Genomic DNA, 14,081 nt, shown 5'->3' on the forward strand with positions numbered 1-14,081 from the left:
GATTGAGATGGAGGACTCTGAAGCAGTGGGCATCTCCAACATCATCTCCAACATGATCTCCATGTTCCCCCGGAGCGTGCTCACGGCGTTGCCTAGCGACCTCTTCACCTCCTTCATCAACTGCCTCACGCTGCTCACCTGCTCCTTCGGACGCAGCGCCGCCCTGGAGGAGGTGGTGGGTTCTACACCCAGCAACGCACTGCTCACACTGACATTCAACACCGTTTATTATGTGTCCCTCAAACAGTAATGAGTTTTTGTTTGGTGGAATGGCCCAGGAGGCTGTACCTTCGAAAGATTTTCTCTCTCCCTCGTTACTCTTCCTTCACTCTCGCTCTCTCACTCCTAACTCTTACTCTTACCCTGTCTTCTTATCCTACTCTTCCCCTCTTTCCGTCTCCTCTCACCCGGTCTCCTCTCTCCCTCTCCTTCCCTCTCCCCCTTCTCTTCCCTCTTTCCTCTCCTCTCCTTCCCTCTTTATTGTTTTTGCTCTCTCTTATTCTGACTCTCGCTGTCTCTCCCGCCCCCTCAGTTGGATAAGGACGACATGGTGTACATGGAGGCCTATGACAGGCTGTTGGAGGCGTGGCTAACTCTGGTCCAGGATGACGAGCACTTCCCTCGAGGCTGCTTCGTCCAGTCGGCCGTGCAGGTGTTCAACGGCTACATCCAGTGTCACCTGGCCGCGCCCGATGGCACACGCAACCTGGTTCGTCACACACACACACACACACACACACACACACACACACACACACACACACACACACAGGGTAACCCTCACCACAATTGTTGTATATTTGTCCTATGACTTACCCTTTCTACACATGATTCAGATCAATCAATGACGATGAGGAATGTTAAAATGATGCTAGGCATACTGAACACGTGTTTAGTTGGTGGTATTCAAGGTTTGTCCTTTCTTTCTTTTTTCTGTCCTCCACCACCTCCAGTCGGGCAACGGCGTGACCTCTACCGAGGACGAGGAGATCCACGAGATCCAAGAGGACGACAGGGAGCTGTTCTCAGACCAGCTGGCCAGCATCGGTACACTGGGCCGGGTCGCTGCCGACCACTGCATCCCCCTGCTCACAAGGTACCCGCGCCGGAACCTCAGCCAAGACCGCCGTCACAATCTCCCAACACCACTATTCCGCCGTCTGCCTTTTTCCACCGTCCGTACGACATCACGGTGTCCTTGGCTCGACCTCTGACCTCTGACCCCTGCAGCCTGCTGGAGGACCGGGTGACGCGGCTCCACGGCCAGCTCCAGAGGACCCAGCAGCACCTGATGGCCGCCAGCGACCCCGCCACCGTGGACCGCAAGGTCCTGGACGACCTCTACGAAGACATCCACTGGCTGCTGCTCGTCTCCGGTGAGTAGCCTTGGGGCCGGGCACTGGAACAGGCACCTGTCACGCCAGCGTGTCTCATCCTCCCTGCTCCCCCCTACCTGTGTCGACACTCCCCGTACTTATCGATCTGTCCTAATCCTCCCTGCTCCTACCTACATGTGTATACACCACCTGTACTTATCAATCTGTCCCAGCTCTCCCTGCCCCCGTTTGAGAGACGTATAAACTGCCTATACATCCTGCCAATCCCCCCCACAGTCGGTCTCACGGTCCTCTACCTCTCCCTCTCCCCAGGGTGCCTGTTGGCCGACGACCCCCAGGGGGAGACCCCTCTGATCCCGGCCGAGGTGATGGACTTCTCCATCAGCCACTCCACGGAGGTGGACATCAACACCACCCTCCAGATCATGGGGTCCCCGGGGGAGAAGGCCTCCTCCATACCCGGCTTCGACCGCACCGACACCGTGGTCAGGTAGGTGGGCGCCACGCGCCTCCCTCCGACTGGGGGTGGGTCGAGGGGGGGGGGGGGGGGGGGAGTCTTGTTTTTTAGGGTTGGGTCGTTTTGATCCTGTGTATTGTAGTATCTTTGTGTTTTGTTCTTGTTGTTGTTGTGAGGCATGATATAGTTTCTGGTGCATTATGGTAGAGGTGCATCATCATATCATTGGTTTGGTAGAGAGCAGTTGTCAGTATGGTGGTGCAGTATGGTTGAGGTGTATCGTCATAGCATTGGTTTGGTAGACAGCAGTTGTCAGTTTGGTGGTGCAGTATGGTAGAGGTGTATCATCATAGCATTGGTTTGGTAGTCAGAGCAGTTGTCTGTTAGTGGTGGTGCAGTATAGTAGAGGTGTATCGTCATAGCATTGGTTTGGTAGAGAGCAGTTGTCAGTATGGTGGTGCAGTATGGTAGAGGTGTATCATCATGGCATTGGTTTGGTAGTCAGAGCAGTTGTCTGTTAGTGGTGCAGTATGGTAGAGGTGTATCGTCATAGCATTGGTTTGGTAGAGAGCAGTTGTCAGTATGGTGGTGGCACCGTGGTCAAGGGCGTGGCAGCCAGTCAAACTTCCGTCGTCAAGGAGACATTCCCTCGCTTTGTTCCCACTCAGCGGGAGCCATTAGGCATAGTTCTGCTGCGGTTCTGGCATCTGTCACTCATAAAGCCCACAGAGGGAGAGACCAGGAATAGGACGCGCCCCCTCCCCTCTCTAATATACTTACAAAACCCTCATAAACGTCTGGGTCACACACCTGCTCCACACTCTCATTCTCTCACCCCCTCACTCTCCCTCTCTGAGTGGCGTGGCCTGGTGCTAACAGGGTGACATCCCAGCAGACCTTGTGGGGGTAGAAAGTGTCTCGGCGCTGGGTGGCGCGTGTCAGCGGCGGTCCCTCTGGCTGGATGTTCAGCCAAATAGTCTGTTTGTGCACACTGTTGGGGAGACTCCAAACTAGGACAATAGCTTACTGCACGCACAAGCAAACATGCCCGCACACATACACGCAACCTTTTCCAAGTGAATGTTGCTATGAACCGTATCATCACTGGACACTCCACATCATTGGACTTTTAGAGATTCTGAGGTCACCTTTTGGATGAATATGTTTTTGGATAACGAGCCCACATAAATCTTGCGCCAGCCTTCTGCTGTTGACGTAAAAGGCAAGCCTGTAGCAATGGAGGATCGTCCACGTCTGAGAGAGCTTTGAGACTAGTGCTCTTCAAATAAGAAACAGATATGTACCCTTGTCCGCTTCATCCCCTATCATGGTCATCTTCATCACGGATCATCTTCATGGTGTTAGGCTAGGAGGAGACAGGGGGCCTTACCAGTCCTATTCTCATACACATGCATATGCACACGCACACACATACGCACACGCAAACTCACACACACACACACACACACCTTCAGCACTGCCCGTGGTTTCACATTGTTCTGGGAACAACAAAAGCTTGGTGACATTTCCCTGAATGGGTTGCACACCCACCGCCAGACCACCTGACACACGCGCACGCACGCACGCGCACACGCACGCACGCACACACACCTGCTGAAACACGCAGAGAGTGTGCTGGACCTTCTACAACAATGCAAGGTCTACTGTGACCTTAAACAAACAAACCCAGCGACACATGCTGCCCTGTCTATTGTTGTCTCCTTGTTGTACGTGCGCCTGTGCATCACACACACGATCACTCACTCAAACTCTCTCTCTCACACACACATACTAAGCAGAAGGTAACCGGGCCCCAATCCAATTAGCATTCACCCTGACCCTAAAGATGGTGGAGTTACCGCTGGTGTGGCGTTATCAGAGATGGGCTTTAATTATGTATTGTCTTACGGTAACAGGGTCTCTCTGGGAGAACGCAATGACAAGGTCTAAGTTTAGGAGCAATCTGATGTCCTGAAGATAGTTAATTGGTTAAGGAGGCATTGTCAAGGCTGAAGAACCTGCTGACGTCCAGAGAGAACATCACAACTGTTAGGAAATGCAAGGAGAGCAGGGGGGGTGGACACAGTGTGTGTGTTTTTATTAATGTCAAGGCTGTTCTCCCTGAGTGGTGATAATATTATTTATTATTCTCTGATGCTCATCGTGGTTTTTGGTTTCATACAGTCCCCTCTCAATTACATTTTCCTTTCTCTCTCAACCTTCATCATGTACCATCGCACTGACCTTCTGTTTCAACACCCCTCCTCTTCTCTCTATGTTTCTCCCTGTCTTGCATTCCTCTCCTCCCTTTCACTCATCCCCTTCTCCTGGCTGTCCTCTTCCTCATTCTCTCACTATGGGTCATTCATTCTTTATTTCCATTGGCTCCAATTCCTCCCTACATCTCTTTCATCACTCCTCCTGTTTAACTCCCAATTTTTGGCACTTAATTGAACAACTTGCTTTGTTCCTTTATTCTCTCCCTCATGCTTTCCAACCACTTCTCCCCCCTCTCTCCGCCTCTCCCATCCTCTGCTCTACTCCTCTGTTCCTTTTACTCTCTTCTCCACTCCCTCGCCTAATGTCACTTCTCCTCTTCCACTCACTCACTCACTCACTCACTCACTCACTCACTCACTCACTCACTCACTCACTCACTCACTCACTCACTCACTCACTCACTCACTCACTCACTCACACTCACTCACCCCCAACCTCTTCCTCCTCTAATCCTCGCCCTCCTCTCCCCAGGCTTCTGTCTGCAGTATTGAGGACTTCTGAGGTGGAGTCGCGGGCCACCAGGGCAAGCCTGACCACGCTGCTCAGTCCCCAGATGGGGAAGGACATTGTGTGGTTCCTGCGTCGCTGGGCCAAAACCTACCTGCTGGTGGACGAGAAGCTATACCAACAGGTAGGAGCAGGGGGGCAAAAGTGTTGGAAATGGTGTGTCACCCATGCAACCCTGTGTGTCTCCAACAAGCCATTATAAAAACAGTTCCCAGGTTGCCTAGGTGTATATCGAAGCCTGAAAGCTGTATTATAATCGTATTATCTGACCCACCAGGTCAGTATACCTCTGGTTACGGCCTTCGGTGCCGACACAGAGGGAGCCCAGTGGATTGTGGGGTACCTGCTGGAGAAGGTGATCAGCAACCTATCGGTGTGGAGCTCGGAGCCGGAGCTGGCCAATGACACGGTGGAGCTCTTGGTCACACTGGTGGAGCGGAGGGAGAGGTGAGGAGCGGTTAGCCCTTGGTTCTCTACTGGCTGTTACTTATCACTTACTCGCCGACGGCGAATAAGTGGGGGGAATATGAATTGTTTTTATTAGCGGTTTATTTGATCTTATTAGCGTGACAGGACAAGCGTGACAGTGAGATCTCTATCATGGCATATTGCCCAATATCTCGATATAGCGAGCCAATCAAGTTGCGCCATCTTAGGAGGTTCATGTGTAGCACATACTAATAACGGTTATGCTCAAGGTGGATTTATCTAACTGATAATCATTTAAATCTGTGAAATGTATAAAGTATAAAAAAGAATGGCATGGTCGGCAAGTAACCAGAGTCCAAAGTGATGTCTGTGAAATGTTCTTCTATTATCTGACAAGCAGCAAAAAGAAGGAACACATTCAGTCAAGAATGGTCCATCACACAAACATTGTTGTAACTTATTTTCTATATTTTTGTGTTCGTTCTCCATCCAAATTGTAACGTTGAAGCTCCCAGGAAAGTGCTGACGGTTCCGCTTCCTCCAATAGGGCCAACATGGTGGTGCAGTGTGAGAACTGGTGGAACCTGGCAAAGCAGTTTGCGAGCCGCAGCCCGCCGCTCCACCTGCTGTCCAGCTCGGTGCAGCGCAACCTGATGAAGGCACTGGTCCTGGGCGGCTTCGCTCACATGGACGCCGACACCAAGCAACAGTACTGGGCTGAGGTGGGCTCTCTCTCTGTGTGTCTCTCTCCATCTTCCTCTCTGTGTCGCTCTCTCTTCAACGCTCTTGCGTGCTCTCTCTGGGGCCACTCACACTAGGGCCGCGTCCCCGTGCCCGGGGTCATTTGCATACTAAAGTCTAGAACGTTTGGCTATTGTGACCACCGCATCCGTATTCCAGCACGGAACAGCCCCTTGGCCACGGCACACTTGGGAGAGGTGTGCCGTGGCCAAAGTACAGATGCTAATGAGATGACACACACACAAGCGCGGATACGCAACGTGAGCTGGATGACATAGTCCTTGCGCGACCCTTCTTTCTTTATCGGTCCATGCCCTTCTTCCCCACAACAATCATTTTAAACAATGGCGGCAATCGGTTCACAAGTGGGTTTACGTTGGTGCGATAGTGTCGAGTGTTTACTTGAAATTTGGGCCGACGACAGCATTCACGTTGTTGTTCTCCATTGTTGTTATGGCGGCGAGGACGCTTGGTGATGACGTATTTACCGTATTACGACGTGATGACGTATGTGAAGGAGCAATCGTGCCCAGGCCACGGCCTTTGGGAGCAGTGTGACCGCTGGCCAGCGGGGGGAGTGGGGAGGGGGGGCATCGTGCTGAATCTTCCTGCAGCACGGAACAGGCAAACGGCCCTAGTGTGAGTGGCCCCTTAGTCTCTGTCTCTGCCTCTTTCTCTCTCTCTCTCACTCGCTCTCTCTCTTTTTTATTTATATATATATATATATTTATTTTCTTTGGGTCATGCAGTCTCTTTAACAACTCTTGTTCTCTCTTTTACTCTCTCTAACTCTCTCGCTCTTTCTCTCGTACTCTTCCACTCAGCCGACCCTCCCCCCTTCAGTCCTTTTCAGCTGTCCCTCCCCCGACCCTCCACGCCGTCTAAACAGACCCGCTCTCTTTCCCTCCCTCCACCAGGTGCTCCACCCGCTGCAGCAGCGCTTCCTCAACCTCATCAACCAGGAGAACTTCGCCCAGATCAGCCAGGAGACGGCGGTCCGGCAGGAGATCACCGCCACCCTGGAGGCGCTGTGCGGTATCGCCGAGGCCACGCAGATCGACAACGTGGCTGCGCTCTTCTCCTTCCTCATGGAATTCCTGTCCAGCTGCATCGGCCTTATGGAGGTGTGTGGAGAGGGGTGGTCGACAAGTGGTTATTACAGGAACCTTTTAGTTTAATCCTTTAGCAGGCAAGGGTTGGACTATTGATGTCTGCGGATCCGGCATTTGCATTCTGTTTTTTTATTTCTTATATTAGAAAATGGTACACTATCTGTTCCCCTTTAAGACAATCTGAATGTACTCAAAGGGATCAGTTGAAGAAAATCTGAATGTAAGGTGTAATGGTTTCAAGGAGGTTAGGGGTCACTTTCCAGTCATCTTGTGAATGCCAGACCTGCAAATCCCTGTAAGATTCATAACAATGTTTTATCGGTTGTCACCATGAAGATGGGTGAAAATGAAGGGATTAATGTATGTTTGCGTGTGTTTGTGTTCTCGTGGCGCAGGTATACCGCAACACACCAGAGACAATCAACCTCATCATCGAGGTGTTTGTGGAGGTTGCTCACAAACAGATCTGTTACCTCGGAGAGGTAGGTCTTGCTCTCCCCAGGTTAAATCCATTAGGCTCTCTCTCCCCGGTCTAAGTCTAAGATGCTCTCTCTCCCCAGTCTAAGTCTAAGATGCTCTCTCCCGGGTCTAAATTTAAGATGCTCTCTCTCCCTGGTCTAAGTCTAAGATGCTCTCTCTCCCCAGTCTAAGTCTAAGATGCTCTCTCCCTGGTCTAAATTTAAGATGCTCTCTCTCCCTGGTCTAAGTCTAAGATGCGCTCTCTCCCCAGGTTAAGTCGATGAGGCTCTACGAGGCGTGCCTGACGCTGCTGCAGGTGTACTCCAAGAACAACATGGGCCGGCGGCGGGGGGAGAGCACTGCGGAGGAGGACCAGTACCAGGACCTGCTCCTCATCATGGAGCTGCTCACCAACCTGCTCTCCAAGGAGTTCATCGACTTCAGCGACACAGGTCAGCCTTCCATCTACGCAATCATCCATCAATCTAGGTTCTGGGTCCGAACCTCCAAAGACTGCAGTGTCACCTGCAGGCGCATCCTTAATCCTATCATCCGTCTGGGCCTAGTGCGTGACTGTTTTTGTACGTTGTGTGTTTGTGTGCGTCTGTAGACGAGGTGTTCCGGGGTCAGGACCAGGGCACGGGGACCACCACCCGACCGGTGTCGGCGGCCGACGTGGTCCTGTACGGGGTCAACATCGTCCTCCCGCTCATGTCTCAGGACCTGCTCAAGGTACACCTCAGGCTAATGCTTACCCCAAACTAAACCTGCTCCCTTACACCGGATTCTATTCCTGTTTAGATGCTACTCAGACTAATCGTCAACCCACACCAAAACCTGCTCCATTACACATGATTCATTACACCTGACCTGACTCTATTCCTGTTTAGATAAACCCAAGCCTAGCCATAGTCCCAGATTAAACATGTTCAAATACATTTGTAAATAAGGCTCTATTATTCTAATCCTGTTCAGACTTCAGAAATAACCCTAATCCCAGATTGAACTGTAAAATACACCTCAGTTTAAACTTAAATCAATGATACAAGCTAAAACATAAAGTCCACTTATTAGGAATAAAGAAGATGATAGCACTCCAAGGAAAACGGATAGATGGTTGCCCAAAGTAATTCGCTGTAAGCGGCACTGAATGTTTTGTAAATCAATGAAAACGTACTGTAACGATCTCAGAGTCTCAAGTGTTTAAGACTCTATTATTCCTTGAACCAAAGATAAAACCTGTTCAAATACTCTTTGGATAAATACGAATCCCAGATCAAACCAGTTCACTTTTATCCTAATATTAATCCTAACCCTCAACTTGTTTGCCACACAATGGGTCCAACCGGCTTTTGATTAAACCTTTTCTGTTTAACTTGAATGTAGTTCTACCAGCTAACCTTAGCTCCTACAGCTAACTATGTTTATACATGCATCTCTGTTTCAGTTCCCCTCGCTGTGTAACCAGTACTACAAGCTGATTACCTTCATCTGTGAGATCTTTCCAGAGAAGATCCCTCAGCTCCCAGAGGAGCTCTTCAAGAGCCTCATGTTCTCCTTGGAGCTAGGAATGACCTCGTATCCTCACATCTACCAGAAACGAGACTACTAGGATAGCCTAAAGCACTTGTCTATTAAGGCTGCTAGGCTGGGCTAGGTCTTCTATTAAGATCGCTAGTCTAAGACATGAAGACTGTAGCTGTCACTGGTATATACAACATCTGGAACAAGGGGTACATACAATAAATTGCAAATGTGTTGACATCAGGAGCTAAATTCTGGTTGGTTCAACGTTTCCACAAGGCCTCTACGCAGTTAAGTGATCAATTTTACCCAGGCCACTGCAGGGTAGTATCTACGTAGCCATTAGCATGTGTACCTGCTGCTACAGATCACTTGTGTCCGGACCTTGACCTTTGCCCTGCAGGATGAGTTCAGAGGTCAGCCAACTGTGTCTGGAAGCCCTGTCCCCGCTGGCAGAGCAGTGTGCCAAGAACCAGGACAAGGAGTCCCCGCTCTTCATAGCCACTCGCCACTTCCTCAAGGTAGGGCTCCTCCGTCATGGAAAAACCTCATCACCATTACTTTGGTCAATATGGAAATCCCGATTATTCAAACGATTATTTTTGAGTTTGAAAACATGATGCATCATTCAACATTTCGCTCCAAAAAAACACTTTGTAAATCAGAACTTTGAAACATCTACTTAAAAAAAATTATTTTTCAAATAAAAAAGTAACGTAAAAAAAAGTTTCATCTCGATGAATTAGTTTGGAGATGTTTTACCCGAAAATCGCGATCAAATTTCGATGAATGGCACAGCCCGACCTCAAGGTCCACCGCACGCAGACCATCCACATGTCGACCGGCCTTGGTCACACTGACCTCGCCCCTACCCTAACCTTTGACCCTCTGTGCAGCTGGTGTTTGACATGCTGGTGCTACAGAAGCACAGCATGGAGATGACGGTGGCTGCCGGAGAAGCGCTTTACACGCTCGTCTGCCTCCACCAGGTCAGTGGAACACCGCCTCAGAACAGATGGTGTACCGGTGTGTTATGTCGATGTCCTGTAACCCGCGGTGTTGCTGTTTGTCAGGTGGAGTACTCTGAGCTGGTGGAGGCCCTGCTGGCGTCGCAGAGAGACGCCGTCATCTACCAGCGCCTGGCCGACGCCTTCAACAAGCTGTCTGCCAGCAGCACCCCCCCAACCATGGACCGCAAGCAGAAGGTGGCCTTCCTCAAGAGCCTTGAGGAGTTTGTGTCCAACGTTGGAGGTCTGCTCTGTGTCAAATAACCACTGGGGGACCCCCCCCCCCCCCCAACCCCAACCCCAACCCCGCCACCTTAGCACCAGTCGCCCGAGCTTTGTGTTTGGACTTTCTGAGCGGGAAGCCAAGAGACTGGGAACTGCGTCATCGGAGCAGGGACTCGAAAAACACACCCACACTACGGATACACACACACACACACACACACACACACACACACACACACACACACACACACACACACACACACACACACACACACACACACACTGCTTAGACATCATTGAAATTATAGGGTTTTAGGTGGAAGGCCTGTGTTGACCCAACACCACCGTACTTGTCACGGACGTCCCATAATATCCCTCACACACTCAGCCCTTCCCACAGTGCCTTTTGTTCTCTTGATTGTCCTGTGCATGTCTTCTTTCAGCATGCACGCTGCTTGAAAACACATTACCATAGCGACCGTACCTGCCACACACAGGTGCACACACACAAACACAAACAGTCAGTTGCATTCAGCCCGATGGGGGCAGGAATTATTATTCAAATGAGCGGTTTGCTCATAACGGTGTCGAAAACCAAATCAGAATTGCATTAATGAACGGATGTATATATGTTTTCAAAAAAGGAAAACAAGTTATGTTACGTCACCAAACCTGACTGAAAAGTTTTTCTTTTTTTAATATGCTGAAATATGGCAGGAGATTTTTATTTTAATGAGAAATGTTGACTTAGTGCATTGATTTTCCATTCCCCTGTTGGGGTTTAGTTTTATTGTGTGCCCTCCCCTCCTCCCCTCCGTTTCACAGCAGGGCAGAACTCAGACAGTCTGTCTCCCTGGGACTATAAAGTTTAGTGAAAACAAATGGAAAGACGTGGGAAGGTTTCGTGGACATTTTGTTTTATTTTTCTACATGAAGCCACTCTCCCCATGGAGAGACACTGGATCGAAGCGGCTTAAGGACAATGGAGGGCGGCACAAAATAACCAAAAACCAGCCAAAGTGGAGCGTTACAAGGATTACAACGCCCACACCTTCCATTTCAGAGCGCAAGCCCTGCCGTTGTATAACGGCTGAATAATTTGTTCATTAAGTGTAAAAGTGTACATAAAGTTATTGTATAAAATGTTCTGGCCTCAGTTGTTTTTGTTTGGGGTCTATTGTATGGTTTTTGAACTATTTTGGCTTTTTAATAAAGATTTTAAATGAAGTGGAAATTGAGGAGTATTGAATATTAAGTCAATTATCATAACAAAAAGAATTAATCTCGTACAGATGGCACCAACCAAGCGTACTAATGAAATCGGTTGAGCGGGTAGGTTATGTATTTTAATATCTTAAAAAAAAAAACCGTGAGGTGCACTTGTTAATCGGACCCGGGCGCCCCGCTAACACGTGACGCGGTGTCAGTCGGTGCCAAGATGCTGCTCACTGGACTCAACCATTCTTTCGACTCTACTTGAGGTTGGCGATGGATCGAAATATCTCCAGCTCGTTGGTTTGCAAATTATGCCTGGATGCTTACACGCTACCTGGTAAAATCTTTAATAGGTCCATGGATAAATTGTCCTACCCGCTCATACAATTTCTAATGTTCTGTTACTAATTATTATTTGAGGTTTAACTTGACTGCTAGCCAGCTTGCTAACTTAATGCTAACTTTGTCATTTGGAAACTTGCTACTTGAAGTCTTTGACACAATTGTTTACGTTGTTTTCTGCCGTATATGCCGTCGAATGAATGTTCTGGTTTTTACTTCACGGACTAGTTTTATTCACGTTTTCCAGAGTTGGATAACCAGGGGAACCTTCCCCACATGTTGCTGTGCGGGCACGTGTTCTGCAGCGGCTGTCTGCTGTCCCTGGAGGACGACAAGGCCGTCCTCTGCCCGGACTGCGCGGTACTTAATACACGCTGAAGTCTCACATCTCAATTTAGTGCATCCAAAAAAACCTGTATGACATGTCCAGCTAGTTACTGCAATTTTTTTTTTCAATTTGAATATTACATTAGAAAAATAAGGGGACGCCAATGATTACTTTTATTGCAATGGGTATGGTTCTAGGTGGAGTCTAGCCTTCCAGAGGGTGGTGTCTATGGCCTGGAGGTAGAAAGTCGGATCATCGGCCTCGTCTACACGGTCCGGATGAAAAAGATAAAGAGGTGAGGGACGGGCGCTTCACCTACTCCACTCAAAATGCATTGGATGACGGATCCGTCGCTGCCGAAAAAAGTTGAAAATTGTTCATCTTTTTGACGGAGCCTTCAGCGCACGGATCCACAATGCATTGCACGTCCGTCCCCATTCAAAGTCAATGGGGATCAGTCAACGGACGGAGGCAGTGGGCACGAGGCAGGCCCGGTTCCAGAACAGAATGCCTTGGGGTGCATCTGAGATTACAGGGGGTGCACCAGTACTATAGGCCTACTAAAACCAGCTACCCAGCTTCAGTTCAGACTTCGCTTTTTTACACACAGGCCTTTCCTACCATAGACAAGCACTTCTGCGTAGTTCTACTGACATGTTGGAACATTTCAGCTGCAAAATTAGCTTATTGATATCTTGGATAGCTTTGAATATGAGATAGGTTTTTGATGTGTGATGTGTGAGGTGTAAAAAAGAACAGAATTCTACACTAAAAAAAAAACATGTGACTGCAATTCAAAAATAACGTTTATTTTTTATAAATTGTGGCAGGATATTTGACATAACAAATAATTGTACATTGCCACTTAAAAATAAAACAGATTTTAGCTGAACAAGGAAAGAACACTTTCAGACTTTGAACTTTGAACAAAAGTAATCAGTATAATACTCTTAAAGTTAACACGATTGTAAATAAATACAATAAAAATAAATATGGGTTCTTATGAACATAATACATTTAATACATGTATTGGATATCCAACGGATATATAACTGTTGCTGCCGAAGAAGTTCAACGTCACTACCGTGCGCACCATAGATATACTATATGGGTGCGTGCATTTTGCACACGACGCCGGCATGACACACGATGCCAGCCGGCGGCCAATCACAGCAGCGCTGATATAGAGCGACAAACCGATATTAAAAAAAATCTTTTTTTTTTTTTTTTTTTTAATTGAGGGTGCAAACATTTTTTTGGGGGGTGCAATGCATGCTTATGCACCCCCTTATAACCGGGCCTGGCACGAGGTTTCCCAACCTTTAGACCGGAACCCCACTAGGGGACGCATGAGGGGCATCGATGGATGGATACATACAGATTGCCTAATGATTCATAGCCACATGAAAACTACTACAAACTACTTTAATGTTGCCGTTTTAATGTTTCTTATAAAACAGGGAAGCCAAGGCTCTAAAATTTAAGATATTACGGTTGCAGGAATTTTTCTATCCGACACGTGTGTGACACTCGTCAGACGTCCTCTAGCACTTGGCCCAATCTTTAAGTCTGCAGAGGGAATAATTTGGAATGTAGAACAGGATAATGTGAAAGTGTTATTGGATAGAAGGGATTGATCTGACAGCAGGCACATAGAGGGTTATGATTGGTTGGTTATTAAGACCCTATAACTTAGGGTGCATCCGAATACTAAGTATATACTATTTCTGTTCAGTGTCTACTACTTAACCGTTAATGTAGTACGTTCTACAGCTATGCGTAGAACGCTTCCGAACACCACCGAAACGCCACCGGATGTTCGGAGATTACGTATTTCCCCTCTGTGCGCTGTACATCAGATGCCAGCAAAATTAAAGTCCCCTGCAATAATTTACCGTCGCTGAAGCCACCGCCGCTGCTGGTGGTGCCGGCCGGGTTAGCCATCTAGATTTTTTTATTTTTTTTATTCACCGCGGTGTTCTTCTTCGGTTACCGGACTCCGGCTGAATTGTTGGATAGAGCAGTGGCCTACTGTTGTATACTGTTGCAGTAGTACGCATTCTGAAACTTTTTGCCTACTACACAATAGGGATGTCCCGATCCGATATTTGGATCGGA

The 14,081-nt window shown here is 48.5% G+C and overlaps 2 protein-coding genes across 3 annotated transcripts in view; both read left to right on the forward strand.

The window, feature by feature from the left end:
• xpo4 (exportin 4) overlaps positions 1-11,305 on the forward strand; it is a 32,705-nt gene extending 21,400 nt beyond the window's left edge. Inside the window, exons 10-25 of the mRNA XM_030344048.1 lie at positions 1-175; positions 533-709; positions 954-1,096; positions 1,231-1,376; positions 1,650-1,827; positions 4,546-4,705; positions 4,859-5,028; positions 5,558-5,732; positions 6,669-6,875; positions 7,259-7,345; positions 7,594-7,774; positions 7,933-8,054; positions 8,770-8,900; positions 9,250-9,367; positions 9,743-9,835; positions 9,920-11,305. Coding sequence (XP_030199908.1) covers positions 1-175; positions 533-709; positions 954-1,096; positions 1,231-1,376; positions 1,650-1,827; positions 4,546-4,705; positions 4,859-5,028; positions 5,558-5,732; positions 6,669-6,875; positions 7,259-7,345; positions 7,594-7,774; positions 7,933-8,054; positions 8,770-8,900; positions 9,250-9,367; positions 9,743-9,835; positions 9,920-10,117 — 2,461 coding nt within the window. The 3' untranslated portion in view covers positions 10,118-11,305. The remainder of the gene's footprint in view (positions 176-532; positions 710-953; positions 1,097-1,230; positions 1,377-1,649; positions 1,828-4,545; positions 4,706-4,858; positions 5,029-5,557; positions 5,733-6,668; positions 6,876-7,258; positions 7,346-7,593; positions 7,775-7,932; positions 8,055-8,769; positions 8,901-9,249; positions 9,368-9,742; positions 9,836-9,919) is intronic.
• A 206-nt stretch (positions 11,306-11,511) lies between these two features.
• Positions 11,512-14,081, forward strand: part of rnf17 (ring finger protein 17) — a 32,559-nt gene continuing 29,989 nt past the window's right edge. The window contains exons 1-3 of one of the 2 annotated variants that reach the window (XM_030343111.1): positions 11,512-11,630; positions 11,883-11,995; positions 12,161-12,258. In XM_030343111.1, coding sequence (XP_030198971.1) covers positions 11,567-11,630; positions 11,883-11,995; positions 12,161-12,258 — 275 coding nt within the window. In that variant the 5' untranslated portion in view covers positions 11,512-11,566. The remainder of the gene's footprint in view (positions 11,631-11,882; positions 11,996-12,160; positions 12,259-14,081) is intronic. The other variant, XM_030343112.1, reaches the window with a different exon arrangement.

The sequence above is a fragment of the Gadus morhua genome, chromosome 20 (genome assembly GCF_902167405.1).
Source record: "Gadus morhua chromosome 20, gadMor3.0, whole genome shotgun sequence".
Lineage (NCBI taxonomy): Eukaryota > Metazoa > Chordata > Actinopteri > Gadiformes > Gadidae > Gadus > Gadus morhua.